This window comes from Lontra canadensis, unplaced genomic scaffold (assembly GCF_010015895.1).
Source record: "Lontra canadensis isolate GAN:19392208 unplaced genomic scaffold, GSC_riverotter_1.0 scaffold124, whole genome shotgun sequence".
Taxonomy (NCBI): domain Eukaryota; kingdom Metazoa; phylum Chordata; class Mammalia; order Carnivora; family Mustelidae; genus Lontra; species Lontra canadensis.
In genome coordinates, this window is record NW_022631118.1 from 1,145,981 (window position 1) to 1,159,281 (window position 13,301).

At 50.8% G+C, this 13,301-nt stretch overlaps 1 protein-coding gene across 5 annotated transcripts; it reads left to right on the plus strand.

Annotated features, from left to right (window-relative positions):
* The first annotated feature begins 91 nt into the window (after positions 1-91).
* Positions 92-13,210, plus strand: IL17RC (interleukin 17 receptor C). 5 transcript variants are annotated; one of them, XM_032841632.1, is made up of 19 exons: positions 92-959; positions 1,240-1,261; positions 1,458-1,610; positions 1,894-1,968; positions 2,060-2,169; positions 3,118-3,229; positions 3,560-3,604; positions 5,300-5,439; positions 5,663-5,722; positions 8,227-8,281; positions 8,368-8,549; positions 8,644-8,694; positions 9,540-9,585; positions 9,750-9,871; positions 10,140-10,199; positions 10,745-10,793; positions 12,212-12,307; positions 12,414-12,452; positions 12,548-13,210. In XM_032841632.1, exons 1-19 carry the CDS (start codon positions 855-857, stop codon positions 13,165-13,167), a joined length of 2,142 nt encoding a protein of 713 aa, XP_032697523.1. In that variant the 5' UTR covers positions 92-854; the 3' UTR covers positions 13,168-13,210. The 5 variants fall into 5 exon arrangements, with proteins under 5 accessions (XP_032697523.1, XP_032697524.1, XP_032697525.1 ...); XM_032841633.1 differs by lacking the exon at positions 12,414-12,452; XM_032841634.1 differs by lacking the exon at positions 3,560-3,604.
* The last annotated feature ends 91 nt before the right edge of the window (positions 13,211-13,301 follow it).

A 13,301-nucleotide genomic window follows, 5' to 3' on the forward strand; every position in this document is an offset into this window, starting at 1 on the left:
CCCGATGCGGGACTCGATCCCAGGACCCTGAGATCATGACCCGAGCCGAAGGCAGAGGCTTAACCCACTGAGCCACCCAGGCGCCCCTGGAAATCTTAATCCTTACTGTGAACAGGTTCAGAAAGGTCCATCTATCATGCAACATGGCAACAGCACAAATGGGGCCCCTGTCTTCCTGGCTCTGAGTCCTGAGTTCCTTCCCACCCTTGAGCAGAGGCCAGGAAGGGATGAAAAGCCCACTTTCTGATGCCCTTTGTCCCTCCCTTTAGAGCTCCTGTCCCACAAAGGGTCACTGAGTCCCAAGGCAGATGTGTGAAGGGACCGGGGGTGCCCTGTATGAGGGGACCTAATGGGCAGCAAAATCCCAGATTCACGTGGGAAGTGGAGATGCCCTAGCATTGCCCAGGCCCTCTTCCTTAGGGAGTCCCAGGGTGAGTAAGCGCTCCCTTACTCAGCGGTGATGCCACCACCCTCTTCAGGGGCCCCTCCCAGCCAGGTGTCAGCAGAGAAGGAGGAGGATGAGAGAGGGAGAAAAGAGGAGGCCACCACCACCAGCCAAGGCTGCTGGCTCCCAGGCCTGGTGTTGGTGGGAGGGACAGGGCGGGGCGGGAACAGTCAGCTGCCTGCCGGGAGCCAAACCGAAAGGAAAGCACTCCCGGCTGGACTGGGACAGGATTCAGGGCTCCCAGGAGAGGGAGTGCTCAAGACAGCACTGGGACCCCAGGCTGAAGAGGGATTCTGGCCCCTAGTGCCCACAGGCTTGGGGCTGATTAGGAACGGAGGTACGGTGTCTGCCCCCCCCTTGGGGGGGCAGGACAGGGCCTTGGGCCTTGGTGCCTCCTGGTACATGGAAGATGCCTGTGCCTTGGTTCCTGTTGTCCTTGGCACTGGGCCGAAGCCCCATGGTCCTCTCTTTAGAGAAGCTTATGGGGCCTCAGGACACTGCCCGCTGCTCTCCGGTAAGTCTGGGGTAATGGGAAGGTTGGGGTAAAGCTCAGGGTTTGGTCTGCCGCCTATCGGAGGCCCTAGCCTGGCTCCTGTCACTGTCACCAGAACTGCCCTGGCTGGTCTGTCTGGTGCTGATGGGATAAGAAAAGAATGGGGAGGGGGCAAGAGCTGGGTTTGTCTTCTCCTGGGAGGGGCTTGAATGGGGAGCCCCAGAAGGTTGGCCAGGGTTATCAAGGAAAAATGGCTAGGTTCGGTGTCATAAACTCTGATTTGTCTTTCTCTCCTTCCTAGGGCCTTTCCTGCCACCTCTGGGGTGAGTAGCCCTACTTTTAGAAAGAAAAGAACTGCTCAGGGTGGCAGAAGGGAGGGGAGATGTTCCAATTCCCTGCCCTGACCACCCACCCCTAACCCAGGAAGAACCCAAAGCTTCTTGGCCCTCTGGGGGTGTCAGGTGCAACTAAACTCTGGATTATGAACAGCTTTAGCTCCCCCTGACCCTTGATGCACAGATGGTGACGTGCTCTGCCTGCCCGGGAGCATCGTGTCTGCCCCGGGCCCTGTGCTGGTGCCCACACGCCTGCAGACAGAGCTGGTGCTGAGGTGCCACCAGGAGACTGACTGTGACCTCTGTGTGCGTGTGGCCATCCACCTGGCTGTGCATGGTGAGCATTTCATCCCCTAGCTGTATGTGCACACGTCAGCATGTCTGGGATGGGCACAAGGCTTGGGGAGTCTGCCAAGCAGTCCTGTGCATCCTCAGTGTTGACCTGGAGAACACCGGCCAAAGGACCCCCAGGTCAGCCTGATCTCCCTGTCTCCCTCACCCCACCCCCAGCCTCAGGCCTGGCCCTTGCTTCTCAGCACTGGGCCTTCAGGAGGGAAGCCAAGCCCAATGCCAGCCCAGAGCCTGGGCCTGACCCGGGCCTTGTTCTTGGGTGGTTCCAGGGCACTGGGAAGAACCTAAAGATGAGGACAGGTCTGGAAGAGCCGCTGATCTGGAGCTCGAGGAGCCTAGGAACGGTGAGGGCAATCTGGCTGGCCCAACCCCCCCTAGCCAGGGCCTGGCCGGAGGCCCTGGAGCCTGATCAGTGCCCCACTCCATTGCTCACAGCCTTTCTCCAGGCCCAGGTGGTGCTCTCCTTCCAGGCCTACCCTACCGCCCGCTGCGTCCTGCTGGAGGTGCAAGTGCCTGCTGCCCTCGTGCAGCCTGGTCAGTCTGTGGTATGCAAAATCCTAATCCTAGCAATAGCCATCTTCTCAATATGGCGTCTCTGAAGTGCTCTTGTGTGTGTGTTATCTCTGTGCGCTGACTCTGGCAGGGCTGTGCACAAGACCTTTCAGCCCTTTATGCCTCTATTTTCCTGTCTGTAAAATGGGAATAAGAATAGTCCTACCTCATGCGGCTGTTGTGAGAAAAAGATGAGTTGGTATGTGTAAAACACCTCGTGTAATGCCCAGCACTGAAGGATCTCAGGAGAGTTAATTCTCCCTTTCTTCTGTAATTCTCAGAAGTACACATGAACTAGGTATTATTATTACCCTCATTTTCCAGAGAGAGAAACTGAGATTGGAGAGGGGAAGTCTGTGCTCTGGATCTACTTCTCTGGACTTTCTATACCATGTCTGCCCTGTGTGTAGACCATGGTGCAGGGTGTTGGGGTTTCTCCCCACTTCAGGAGGCCACGTGTGTTTGGAAGATGTAGCTCCACTTGGGCCAAATCACTCAAACCCTTTGACTTCCCCTCCTGCCTGCAGCTCCCAGCCAATATCCTCTTGCCTGGAAAATTGTAGAATGGGAGAGAATCTGCTGGCCTACCTCGATGGGCAGTTGTGAGGACCATTGAGGCATTGGGTGTGGGAAGGGGTGTCTCACATTTGCGTTGGCATATCTGATCACCTTAGCTTTGGCCATGGGATGGGGGACAGCAGGGGTGGGAGCAGGGACTCAAATAGCCCTTATCCCTGCCCTGCTGACACCCTTACTGAGGGTGTGTGCTTTAGAACTGGGGGCCTTTAAAGGAAACACTAATGGGAGAATTTCGGGCCCTACAGTATAGAGTCATTGGTTGGGGGAGGAGGCAAGTGGAATGGTCCCCAGAGGAGCTCAGAGCCCTTGGCCTGTATTCTGAGCCCTATACCACCAGCCTTCCACCACCCCTCTCCTCACAGGGCTCTGTAGTATTTGACTGCTTCGAGGCTGCTCTGGGGGCTGAGGTGCGACTCTGGTCCTACACTCAGCCCAGGTACCAGAAGGAACTCAACCTCACACAGCAGTTGCCTGGTAAGTGGCTCCAGAGCCTCAGGGGCCCCAAGTCCTGTCCCCCTGGTCTCTTTCCCCTCCGGCTACTACCATTCTGCTTTCACTCCCTTCCTAGTCCCATCCACTCAAAGGCAGGGGTCTGAGCTCCCATCTTCCCCAGAGTCTGTCTTGTCTCCTCTCCCCAGGTGATATTGCTTCCCAGTGCCTGAAAAGGGTGCTTTGGGCACTGGATAGATGGGATGGTATTTAAGGGACAAGGAGCCCTTCCCGGTGCTCCCCATGGGTTGGATTGCCCCCCTTTTTTCTTTGGCCCCCAGCCCCACTGGAGGCTTTTCTGTGATCTCTCCCCAGACTGCAAGGGGCTTGAAGTCCAGGACAGCATCCAGAGCTGCTGGGGTACGGGCTATGGCCAGCAGGGCTGGAAGGAGGGAGGGGCAGGGTCTGGAGTATGAGGAACGCTTGGAGGTGGCTTCAGGTCTGGGTTTGCCACAATCCAGATGCTCGTAGCTCATTCATTCATCACACATGAACTGCAGTAGCTCCTACTCTGTGCCAGGCATTGGGAATATGAAGGTGAATCTCTCACTCTTTATAACAAATTCATTTATTAGTACCAGGGACATCTAGAGGCCCAAAGCATTGTCAAGATATTGGTACACCCCACTACCACCATATACCAAAATACAAATAATATTAATCCATAAAATAAGGGCTAGGAAGGTCAAGGTTCTGATGATTTTTCCCAGGCAATGTTTGAATTTTATTTTCACTTTGTTCATTTTTTCATATTGTATTTTTTTTACTGTGGTTTAATACACATATAGAAAAGTGTGTAAAGTGCACTAATTTTAAGGTCCAGTTCAGTTAATTTTTACATATGTATACACTTGTATAACTATCACCCAGATCAAGATATAAACAGTGATATTTTTGAACCCTTAAATTTTTTCTTTTTTTTTAAAGATTTCATTTATTTGTCAGAGAGAGAAAGAACTCAAGCAGGGGGAGCAGCAGGCAGAGGGAGAAGTAGGCAGAGCGGGAACCTGACCTGGGACTCGATTCCAGGACCCTAGGATCATGACCTCAGCCCAAGGCAGAGCCCCAACCAACTGAGCCATCCAAGTGCCCTGAACTCTTAAATATTTTCAATTTTATTTCCTTTTCGGTTCCTTAAGTTTGGGCCTGCCTCTTTGGTAATTCATTAGAGACTACTCAGCACTGGAGCTTTGAGGACACAGATACACATCATGCATTTCATGTCTTCATTCATTCAGTAGACACTGTTCACTTTTTCAACAGGTATTTATTGAGTAACTACTCTGCCCAAGGAATAGTCCTAGGCACTTGAGATTAGTCAACAAACAACTGACAAAAACCCTTGCCTTACAGAGCTGATATTCTAGATGGGAGTCAGGGTCAGCATAGGGGTGATGGAGGATACAATAAACACATGGAGATGTGAACTATGCAATAAGATGTGATTAGTGCTATGAAAAAAATTGGGGGAAGGGGAAGGAGTAGAAGGGATTTGGGAGTTTGCAGAAGTCAGGAATGGCTTCACTCTGGTGAGCAAACACCTGAAGGAGGTATGGGAGGAGCCCTGTGGGTATCTGAGGGAAAAGTGTTCCATATGCAGAGGGAACAGCCAGTGCAAAGGGCCTGAGGCAGGAGTGTGTCTGGTGTGTTTAAGTATTAGCAAAGAGGGCAGTGTGTCCGCAACAATTAAGGGCAAGAGTGCTAGGAAATGAGGATAGAGTGGGTAAGGTCTTGCAGGCCATTGTAAGGACTCTGCCTTTTACTCTGAGAGTAACCAGGGAGGGGTCATCAGAAGGTTCTGAGCAGGGGAAGATGGTTTATCTTACAGTGGTTATAGGATCCTCCTGGCTGCAGAGGGAGAAGAGTTGGGTCAGGATACTGGGCTGGCTGCTAGGGACAAAGTCTGGTCAGAGATGAGGACACAGGCTCTGCCGTCCAGGGGCCTTCCAGTCTCAGGGATATGAAGGAAACTAAAGGATCAGTTGGAGGGGTATGGCCAGGGGTGGGTATGCAGAAGAGATGAAGGAAGTCTCTCTCTCTTCACCTTGCCCGCAGCCCTGCCCTGGCTCAGTGTGTCTGCCGATGGCGATGATGTGCACCTCGTGCTGGACGTCTCTGAGGAGCAGCACTTTGGCCTCTCCCTGTACTGGAACCAGGTCCAGGGCCCTACAAAACCATGGTGGCACAGCAACCTGGTGAGGCCTCCCCTTCCCCAAGTCCATTCCCACTCTAGGCTGATGCCCAGGCTAAGGATGCGAGCGCATTATCAAAGGAGACCCTTGAGGAAGATATAGCGACCCATGCCCCAAGCAAGGAACATTGGTGGGGTAACTGCTGCCTGCCTGGTTTCCTCAGCTTTGGCTTCCAGTCTTCCTCCTCCTCATCTTCTCCAACTTCTCATCTTCTGCTTGTCCACAGACTGGGCCACAGAACATTACCTTGAACCACACAGACCTGTTTCCCTGCCTTTGTATTCAGGTAAGAGAAGAGTCTGGCTAGCTGCCAGGGCAAGGGGATTGAGGAATTGAGAAGGGGGGTGGCCCTTACCTTTCTTGTCTTGCCCTCCTCTGTATTCCTCTTTGGGGTGGGAACTGTTGCTCCCTAAAGTGACTAGCCCTTTCCTGACGTTTGCTGTCCTGTCTTCTGCCTGTTGCAGGCTCTGAATGCTCTTCTTGATCCTCTGTCCACAGGACTCCTACTCATTCTTCATGGCCCCATTCAAATGTCACCTCCTTCTTGAAGCCTTTCCCCACTCCTCCAATTGCCTCTTTGTACTCCTCTGGAAAGTAGAGTATATGCTGTGAACTCAGACAGTTTGAATACTGACTCTTGCCATTTGCTAGCTATGTGACCTTGTACAAGTCACTTCACCTCTCTGAGCCTGTTTCTTATCTGTAAAATGGGAATAACAATACCAGCCTCATAGAACTGTTACAAAAGGAAGTATCCAAGCTTCTATATGTTGGCTCTTTCCTCTTCTTTTTTTTTTTAAGATTTTATTTATTTATTTGATGGGCAGAAATCACAAGTAGGCAGAGAGGCAGGCAGAGAGAGAGGAGGAAGCAGGCTCCCCGCTGAGGCAGAGAGCCAGATGTGGGGTTTGATCCCAGGACCCGGATATCATGACCTGAGCCAAAGGCAGAGGCTTTAACCCACTGAGCCACCCAGGCACCCCTTCTTTTTTTTTTTAAGATTTTATTTTTAAGTAATCTCTACAACCAATGTGGGGCTCAAAGTTAACAACCTTGAGGTCAAGAGTCACATGTTCTACCAACTGAGCCAGCCAGACACCCCTCTTTCCTCTTCTGATTGCACATTTAAATGATGATCAGGTCCCATCTATTTTATCTCTGACATCAATGCCTGTTATTTCCACTGCCTGAAATGCCCTCATTTCTTTTCTATACAGCCATATCCTTCCAGCTCAGGTATTACCTCTTTCCCAAAGCTTTTCCTCAACTGTCTGGCCTCTCCTGCCTTCCAAACTTCTTACATTTCTGTCTTTTCTTGTTCATTTATCACTTCCTTTCTTATTTGGGCACCTGTCTCCTTTTTTCTTGCACACAACAGATGCTCAATAAATGAGTCATCAGTTTATTAATTTATACACATGTTTTATCTTTACTAAAACTGTGACTTTGTAATTTCCTGAAGGCAAGGAAATAATACCTAATTCAAATTTAGTAACTCCCCCAGAGCCTTGTGCAATGCCTGGCATGTAATGGGTGCTAATTAAGTCTGTTAAAGGAATGAATGAATAAATGAATGAAACTCTACTAACTAGCACTGTGATAGAACACATAACAGATGTTCATGAAATGTTTGCTGTGATATAAACACCTTTACTGTCAAGCACAATGCCTGCCACATAGTAGGTGGTCTTAATTAAAAGTTTGCTGAATAAATTAATGTACTATCTCTACTGCTTACTATAGGGCTAAGCACAGAATAAATGTGCTTTAAAAGCTTTTTGAAAGAAATGGGGTGCTTGGCAGGTTCAGTTGATAGAGCATGTGACTCTTGATCTCAGGGTCATGAGTTTGAGCCCAACACTGCGTAGAGTTTACTTAAAACAATATACATAGGGGCGCCTGGGTGGCTCAGTGGGTTGAAGCCTCTGCCTTCGGCTCGGGTCATGATCCTGGGGTCCTGTAATCGAGCCCCACGTCGGGCTCTGTGCTCAGCGGCGAGCCTGCTTCCCTTCCTCTCTGTCTGCTTGTGATCTCTGTCAAATAAATAAATAAAATCCTTTAAAAAATCTTTTAAAAATATACATATATTTGTTATATATAGTATATATTACATATTTTATATATTATATAATATACAATTATATAATGTTTAGAAATATATATTACAGAATATAAATATGTGGATATATATCTATATATTCATATATTTATATTATATATTATGTAAATATATAATAGAATATAATATATTTATATTATATATAATATATAATTATATAATATAATGATCATATGTGATATTTAATAATATATAAATATATACTGTCTATATTATATAAGACAGTATATATTGTTATATAATAAAAATATATGTGTAATATACTATATATATTATGTATAATATATATAATATATATGTGACACAGGACAAATAAATTTATATATATTAATATATGTTAACACTTAGCACAGTACCTGGCATATAGTAGGTTCACACACAGTGATTGGATTTCATTATCAACATCCCTAGTGCCAACCATGGTGCTAAGACACAGAGTAGGTCTTCATTAAAAATCTGTTGAATGAAGGTATTGCCAGATACTGGTATAGGGTCTGCTGGAAGAATCAATGCATGCAACACTAGGGCTTTACAGAGAGCAAAAAGACTGGGCAAGTGTTGATGAAATATTAGTTGAATGAATGCATCCCAGTGCTTGGCAGAGGGCCTGGCACATACTCTTGGAGGGCAGCTGGGTTGAATGGACTAATAGCACCCTGTTTCTTTTCCAGGTGTGGCCGCTAGAGCCCGACTCTGTCAGGACGAGCCTCTGCCCCTTTAAGGAGGGTGAGAAGACCAGGGCTGGGGTCAGGGTGGGAAGGGTACAGGTGGACGCATGCTGGGTGCCCAGTGACGCAGCCCTCTTCTTGCAGACCCCCGGGCACACCGGAACCTCTGGCGTGCAGCCCGGCTGCGGCTACTGTCCCCCCGGGGCTGGCAGCTAAATGCACCCTGCTTGCTGCTTGCTGAGGCCACTCTGTGTTGGCAGGCACCAGGCGGGGGTCCCTGCCTGTCGCTGGTCCCACCGCTGTCCCGAGAAAATGTCACTGTAAATGTAAGTGAAGCCGTGGGAGGCTCCTGGGATCAAGAAATGACAGGGAGCTTAGGGGGCCTATTTCCTGACCTCACCCATTACCCTTTTCCCACAGAAGACACTTGAGTTGCCATTGCTGAATGCCCACCCCAACCTCTGTGTTCAGGTAAGAAGGGCACAAGAGTTCTGGGCTAGGGGGGGACCCCAAGTGGACCCCACCAGATAATTCACTCTCTTCTGGACCCACTTTATCTCTTGGGTCATGGGAGCAAAGTTGTTTTGGGCTACCTCTGGGAGTTGTACTGTTTATTTAGCAGTACTATGGGACTCTGAGCAAGTCACTTCACCACTCTGAACATCAGTCTCCTAATCTGTTTAATGGGGATGATAATAACTACTTCACAGTAGTGAATAAAACCAATCAATGTTCCCACCCTATAGAACTTATTTTCTAATGGAGAAAGAGAGGGATGCAGGGGTGGCTTAGTTGGTTGAGCGTCTGCCTTCAGCTCAGGTCATGATCCCAGGGTTCTGGGATGAGTCCTGCATCAGGCTCCTTGCTCAGCAGGGAGCCTGCTTCTCCCTCTGCCTGCTGCTCCCCCTGCTTGTGCTTGCTTTCTCTCTGACAAATAAAATCTTAAAAAAAAATAATGGAGGAAGACACAGACTGAATGAATAATACAATATACAAGTGGAGTGGTCAGATGAGGCCTCTTGGTGAAGGTGGTTAGATGAGAAGGGAACGTAGAAAGTGCTTTATCAGACATGAAAAGAACTAATTTAGGGTCATAAGGCTCTTTAGCACAGATGCCCTCGCAAGGCTGTGGCTGAGAAAAATAAAGTATCTCTTAATCACCCATTCTTGAATTCTGATCTGGTTAACATTAGGTCCAGGATGCAGATCCCCTACTCCAACCAAACAGAACTCCCCTTACTGTCCTTCTCTTCTGTTCTTTGCGGCCTTGCCTCTTGCTTTTCCTTGTGGCCCTAACCTTGGCCCCTTCTAAGCAGGTGAGCAGCTGGGAGAAGCTGCAGCTACAGGATTGCTTGTGGGCTGGTGAGTGGAGCTTGGGAAAGGCTGGGGCAGGGCCATTGCAATAGAGGTGAACCCTGGAAGTGCCACCTCATGGGGGTGAAGATCAGGCATGGGAAGGGGTGGGGGCAAGTGGCAGCCTCCAGCATGCTTGGGTCTTGCTCAGAGTGGGCTCTCACCCCTTCCAGATTCCCTCGGGGCCCTCAAGGATGATATGCTGCTGCTAGAGACACGTGGTCCCCAGGACAACAGATCGCTCTGTGCCTTGGAACCCAGTGGCTGCACCCCACTGCTCAGCCGGGCCTCCACGGTGAGGACGAGGGGGTCCTCCTCCATGTACCTTTCCAGTCCATCTCAAGCCTGGCCTCAGATTTTCACTGCATGCAATTTCCCCTCCTTTGTACCAGCCCCTGCACTGCTCTCTGGGAATGTGGAGGTGACTCAGACCTAGGCCCTGTTCTTAGTGACCTCTTAGAAGTCTCCAGCCACTCCCCTCCCCCCAACTATTCTGCAAGCTGCAGCTTGGTGGTCTCCTAAGTATGATGCCCCTAGGTGACAACCTCCCTTTGGTTTGGCAGAGGGCAGCTCGCCTCGGAGAGCAGTTACTACAGGACCTGCAGTCAGGCCAGTGTCTGCAGGTGAGTGGGTGGCAGGAGGGCCCTGCCCCAGTGCCCAAGGCCAATAGGTCTAAAACTCTGTATTTAACTTCTTCCATCTCTTCCTGTGCCTAGCAGAGGGTACCAGGGAAACTCTCACTCCTCCTAGACAGGGGCCTCTTCACTGTCCCTCTGGTACCCACTCACCATCTATTTCTGCTTATTTTGTGTCCAGCCCTGGGGAAGCCAAGAATTGAAGAAGCATAGCTGCTGTTCCCAAGTTGCTCACTGCTGGCTAGAAAACAGTACACAGATAACCAAATTTATATGCACTAAGCATTGGGTTCCAGGGAGAGCGTCAAGAAAGGGTGATTTCACGTGGGCCAGTTCCGGCATGGAGTAGGCACAGCATGAACAAAGGCAGAGCAGCTTGCGGGGACCTACTGTGTGTGTGTGTGTGTGTGTGTGTGTGTGTGTGTGTGTGTGTGTGAAGTATGCATAGCTGAGGCTGGGAATTTGGAGATCAGGCTGGCCAGAACTTGGTGGGTGTTCTGGGCTGTGGCCTTGGTTTTGTTTGTGTCTTGCAGCTCTGGGAAGATGACCTGAGAGCACTATGGGCCTGCCCCATGGACAAGTGTGAGTATTACAAAATCTGCCCTTCCCCTCCACCAACGGCTGGAATCTAGACATTTTTAGGGAGCTCATGCAATGGCCTTGTCCTTCCCTGGACAGACGGACATTCCTTCCTTCATTCAAAAACAAAAAAGAAAGCTTACAGGGATTCAAGCATCACCAAAAAGACACAGTCCCTGCCCCCACCACAGCCATAGAAGGCTAGAAAGACCTTAGCTAAATAATTGCTTTCATTTAGTAAATGTGAGCTATTGAAGCATTTACTTATAAAGTGTCCAGACCCATAAATGCATGTATTGGGAAACTGACTTAGGTGGGATGAGGCCAGGAAAAGGTTCTGGCTGTTCTGAAGGCTGAGCTAGTTAAAGGGGGGAGAGATGCTTTTTTGAGGAACTCCAAGGTAGCCAGTGTGGCTGGAGGGTCTTGGAAGGCAGACCTCTATCACAAGGATTCAAGTGTCATCTAGGGCCTTGATGGGAGGAATTAGATTTTTTTTTTTTATTTTTAAAGAGTGGGTAGGGGCAGAGAGAAAATCTTAAGCAGACTCCTCACCTTGATCTCACAACCCTGAGATCATGACCTGAGCCAAAACCAAGAGTAATAAAACCCTTAACCAACTGAGTCACCCAGGTGCCCCCTAGGAAATTGGATTTTATGTTAAGAGCAATGGGAGCCTCCTGAAAGGCTATAATCAAATTTGTATTTTAAAAAGATTTCTGGGGCTGCCATGTAGTGAAGGACTTAGAAGCAAAAAAGAGGTTTAAGGGGACGCCTGGGTGGCTCAGTTGGTTAAGTAGCTGCCTTCGGCTCAGGTCATGATCCCAGTGTCCTGGGATAGAGTCCCACATCGGGCTCCTTGCTTGTCAGGGAGCCTGTTTCTCCCTCTGCCTCTGCCTGCCATTCTGTCTGCCTGTGCTCGCTCTCCCTCTCTCTCTCTGACAAATAAATAAATAAAATCTTTAAAAAAAAAAAAGAGGTTTAGGGACACCAGTTAGAAGGCTTTTGGAGTCATCAAGAGAGTGAGGTCAAGGGCCCAGCAACCCTATGCTTAGGAGACAATATTAGCTGACGTTTGAGCACTTGCTAGGCCCAGCCTAAGTGCTTTGTGTGTATTAATATTTGTAGTCTTCAAACAACCCTAGTAAGTAGGTACTTGTTGTGAGCCCAGTTTTACAGAGGTAAAAACTGAGGCCAAAGATTAAGTGACTTATCTGAGGTCACTCAAGTAGATGGATCTATGTCCATATGTTGACTCTGACACTATATGCGGTGGATTTGCGGCAGATCTTTCCATTCCCCTGAGCCAGTTCAGTCACCACATGGCAGCCCCAGAGATCTTTTAAACGAGTTTTTCTCCTTCGTGAAGTAGGGTGAAAGTGTTAGGTATCTAACTAGCCTGTCCTCTCCCCTGGGTCTCCTAGACGTTCACCAGCGCTGGGCCCTGGTGTGGCTGGCCTGCCTACTCTTGGCCTCTGCACTTTTCCTTCTCTTCCTTGTCAAAAAGAACCAAGTGAAAGGTAAGCACTTCCCGACCCACCACTCCCCAAGGGCAGGGCTGGGAGTTCCCCCTCAAGAGGGTGGCGGCTGAGCTCATGGGCTGCCCCCGCCCCTCTCCCCTAACAGGGTGGCTGAGGCTCTTGAAGGAGGACCTCCGCGCGGGGGGTGAGTGTGAGCAAGTGCCGTGCGGGGGGCCGCCCTCAGGGGGCCGGGCCTCGGGCCTTCTCACGTCTTCCTTTCCCCTCTATTCTCTCCCGCAGCTGTCGCCAGGGGCCGCGCGGCTCTGCTCCTCTACTCAGTGGAGGACTCTGGTTTCGAGCGCCTGGTGGGCGCCCTGGCCTCAGCGCTCTGCCAGCTGCCCCTGCGGGTGGCCGTGGACCTCTGGAGCCGTCGTGAACTGAGCGCGCAGGGCCCCCTGGCCTGGTTCCACGCACAGCGGCGCCAGACCCTTCAGGAAGGGGGCGTGGTGGTCCTGCTCTTCTCGCCGGGGGCCGTGGCACTATGCCACGAGTGGCTGCAGGACGGGGCGTCAGGGTCCGCCCCGCACGGCCCGCACGACGCCTTTGCCGCCTCGCTCAGCTGCGTGCTGCCCGACTTCCTGCAGGGCCGGGCGCCAGGCCGCTACGTGGGGGCCTACTTCGACGGACTGCTCCACTCGGAGGCCGTGCCCGCTCTTTTCCGCAGCGTACCCGTCTTCTCCCTGCCCTCGCAGCTGCCCGACTTCCTGGGGATCCTGCAGGGGCCTGGCACCCCCCGTCCTGGGCGGCTCGGGGAGAGGGCGAAGCGAGTGTCCCGAGCCCTGCAGCCTGCCCTGGACCAGCTGCTTCAGTCTCCCGGGGATCCCGGAGATCCCGAGGACTGCACGCAGGTTGGCACGTGAGGCAGGGGCGACGGCTCGAATAAAGGCAGACGCTATTTTTCTACCGGTGTCTCCCGCCTGTGTCCGTGACAGCCTAGCGGGCCTAGCACGACGCCCGCGGCCCTTTAACACCCGGACAGGTGCAGCCTGGCACG

Excerpts from the sequence above, each read along its gene's own strand:
- IL17RC (XM_032841632.1), top strand. The coding sequence starts at position 855 with ATGCCTGTGCCTTGGTTCCTGTTGTCCTTGGCACTGGGCCGAAGCCCC. Across the intron at positions 1,611-1,893 it reads CATCCACCTGGCTGTGCATG|GGCACTGGGAAGAACCTAAA; the intron begins GTGAGCATTTCA and ends GGGTGGTTCCAG. Across the intron at positions 12,453-12,547 it reads GGAGGACCTCCGCGCGGGGG|CTGTCGCCAGGGGCCGCGCG; the intron begins GTGAGTGTGAGC and ends TCTCTCCCGCAG.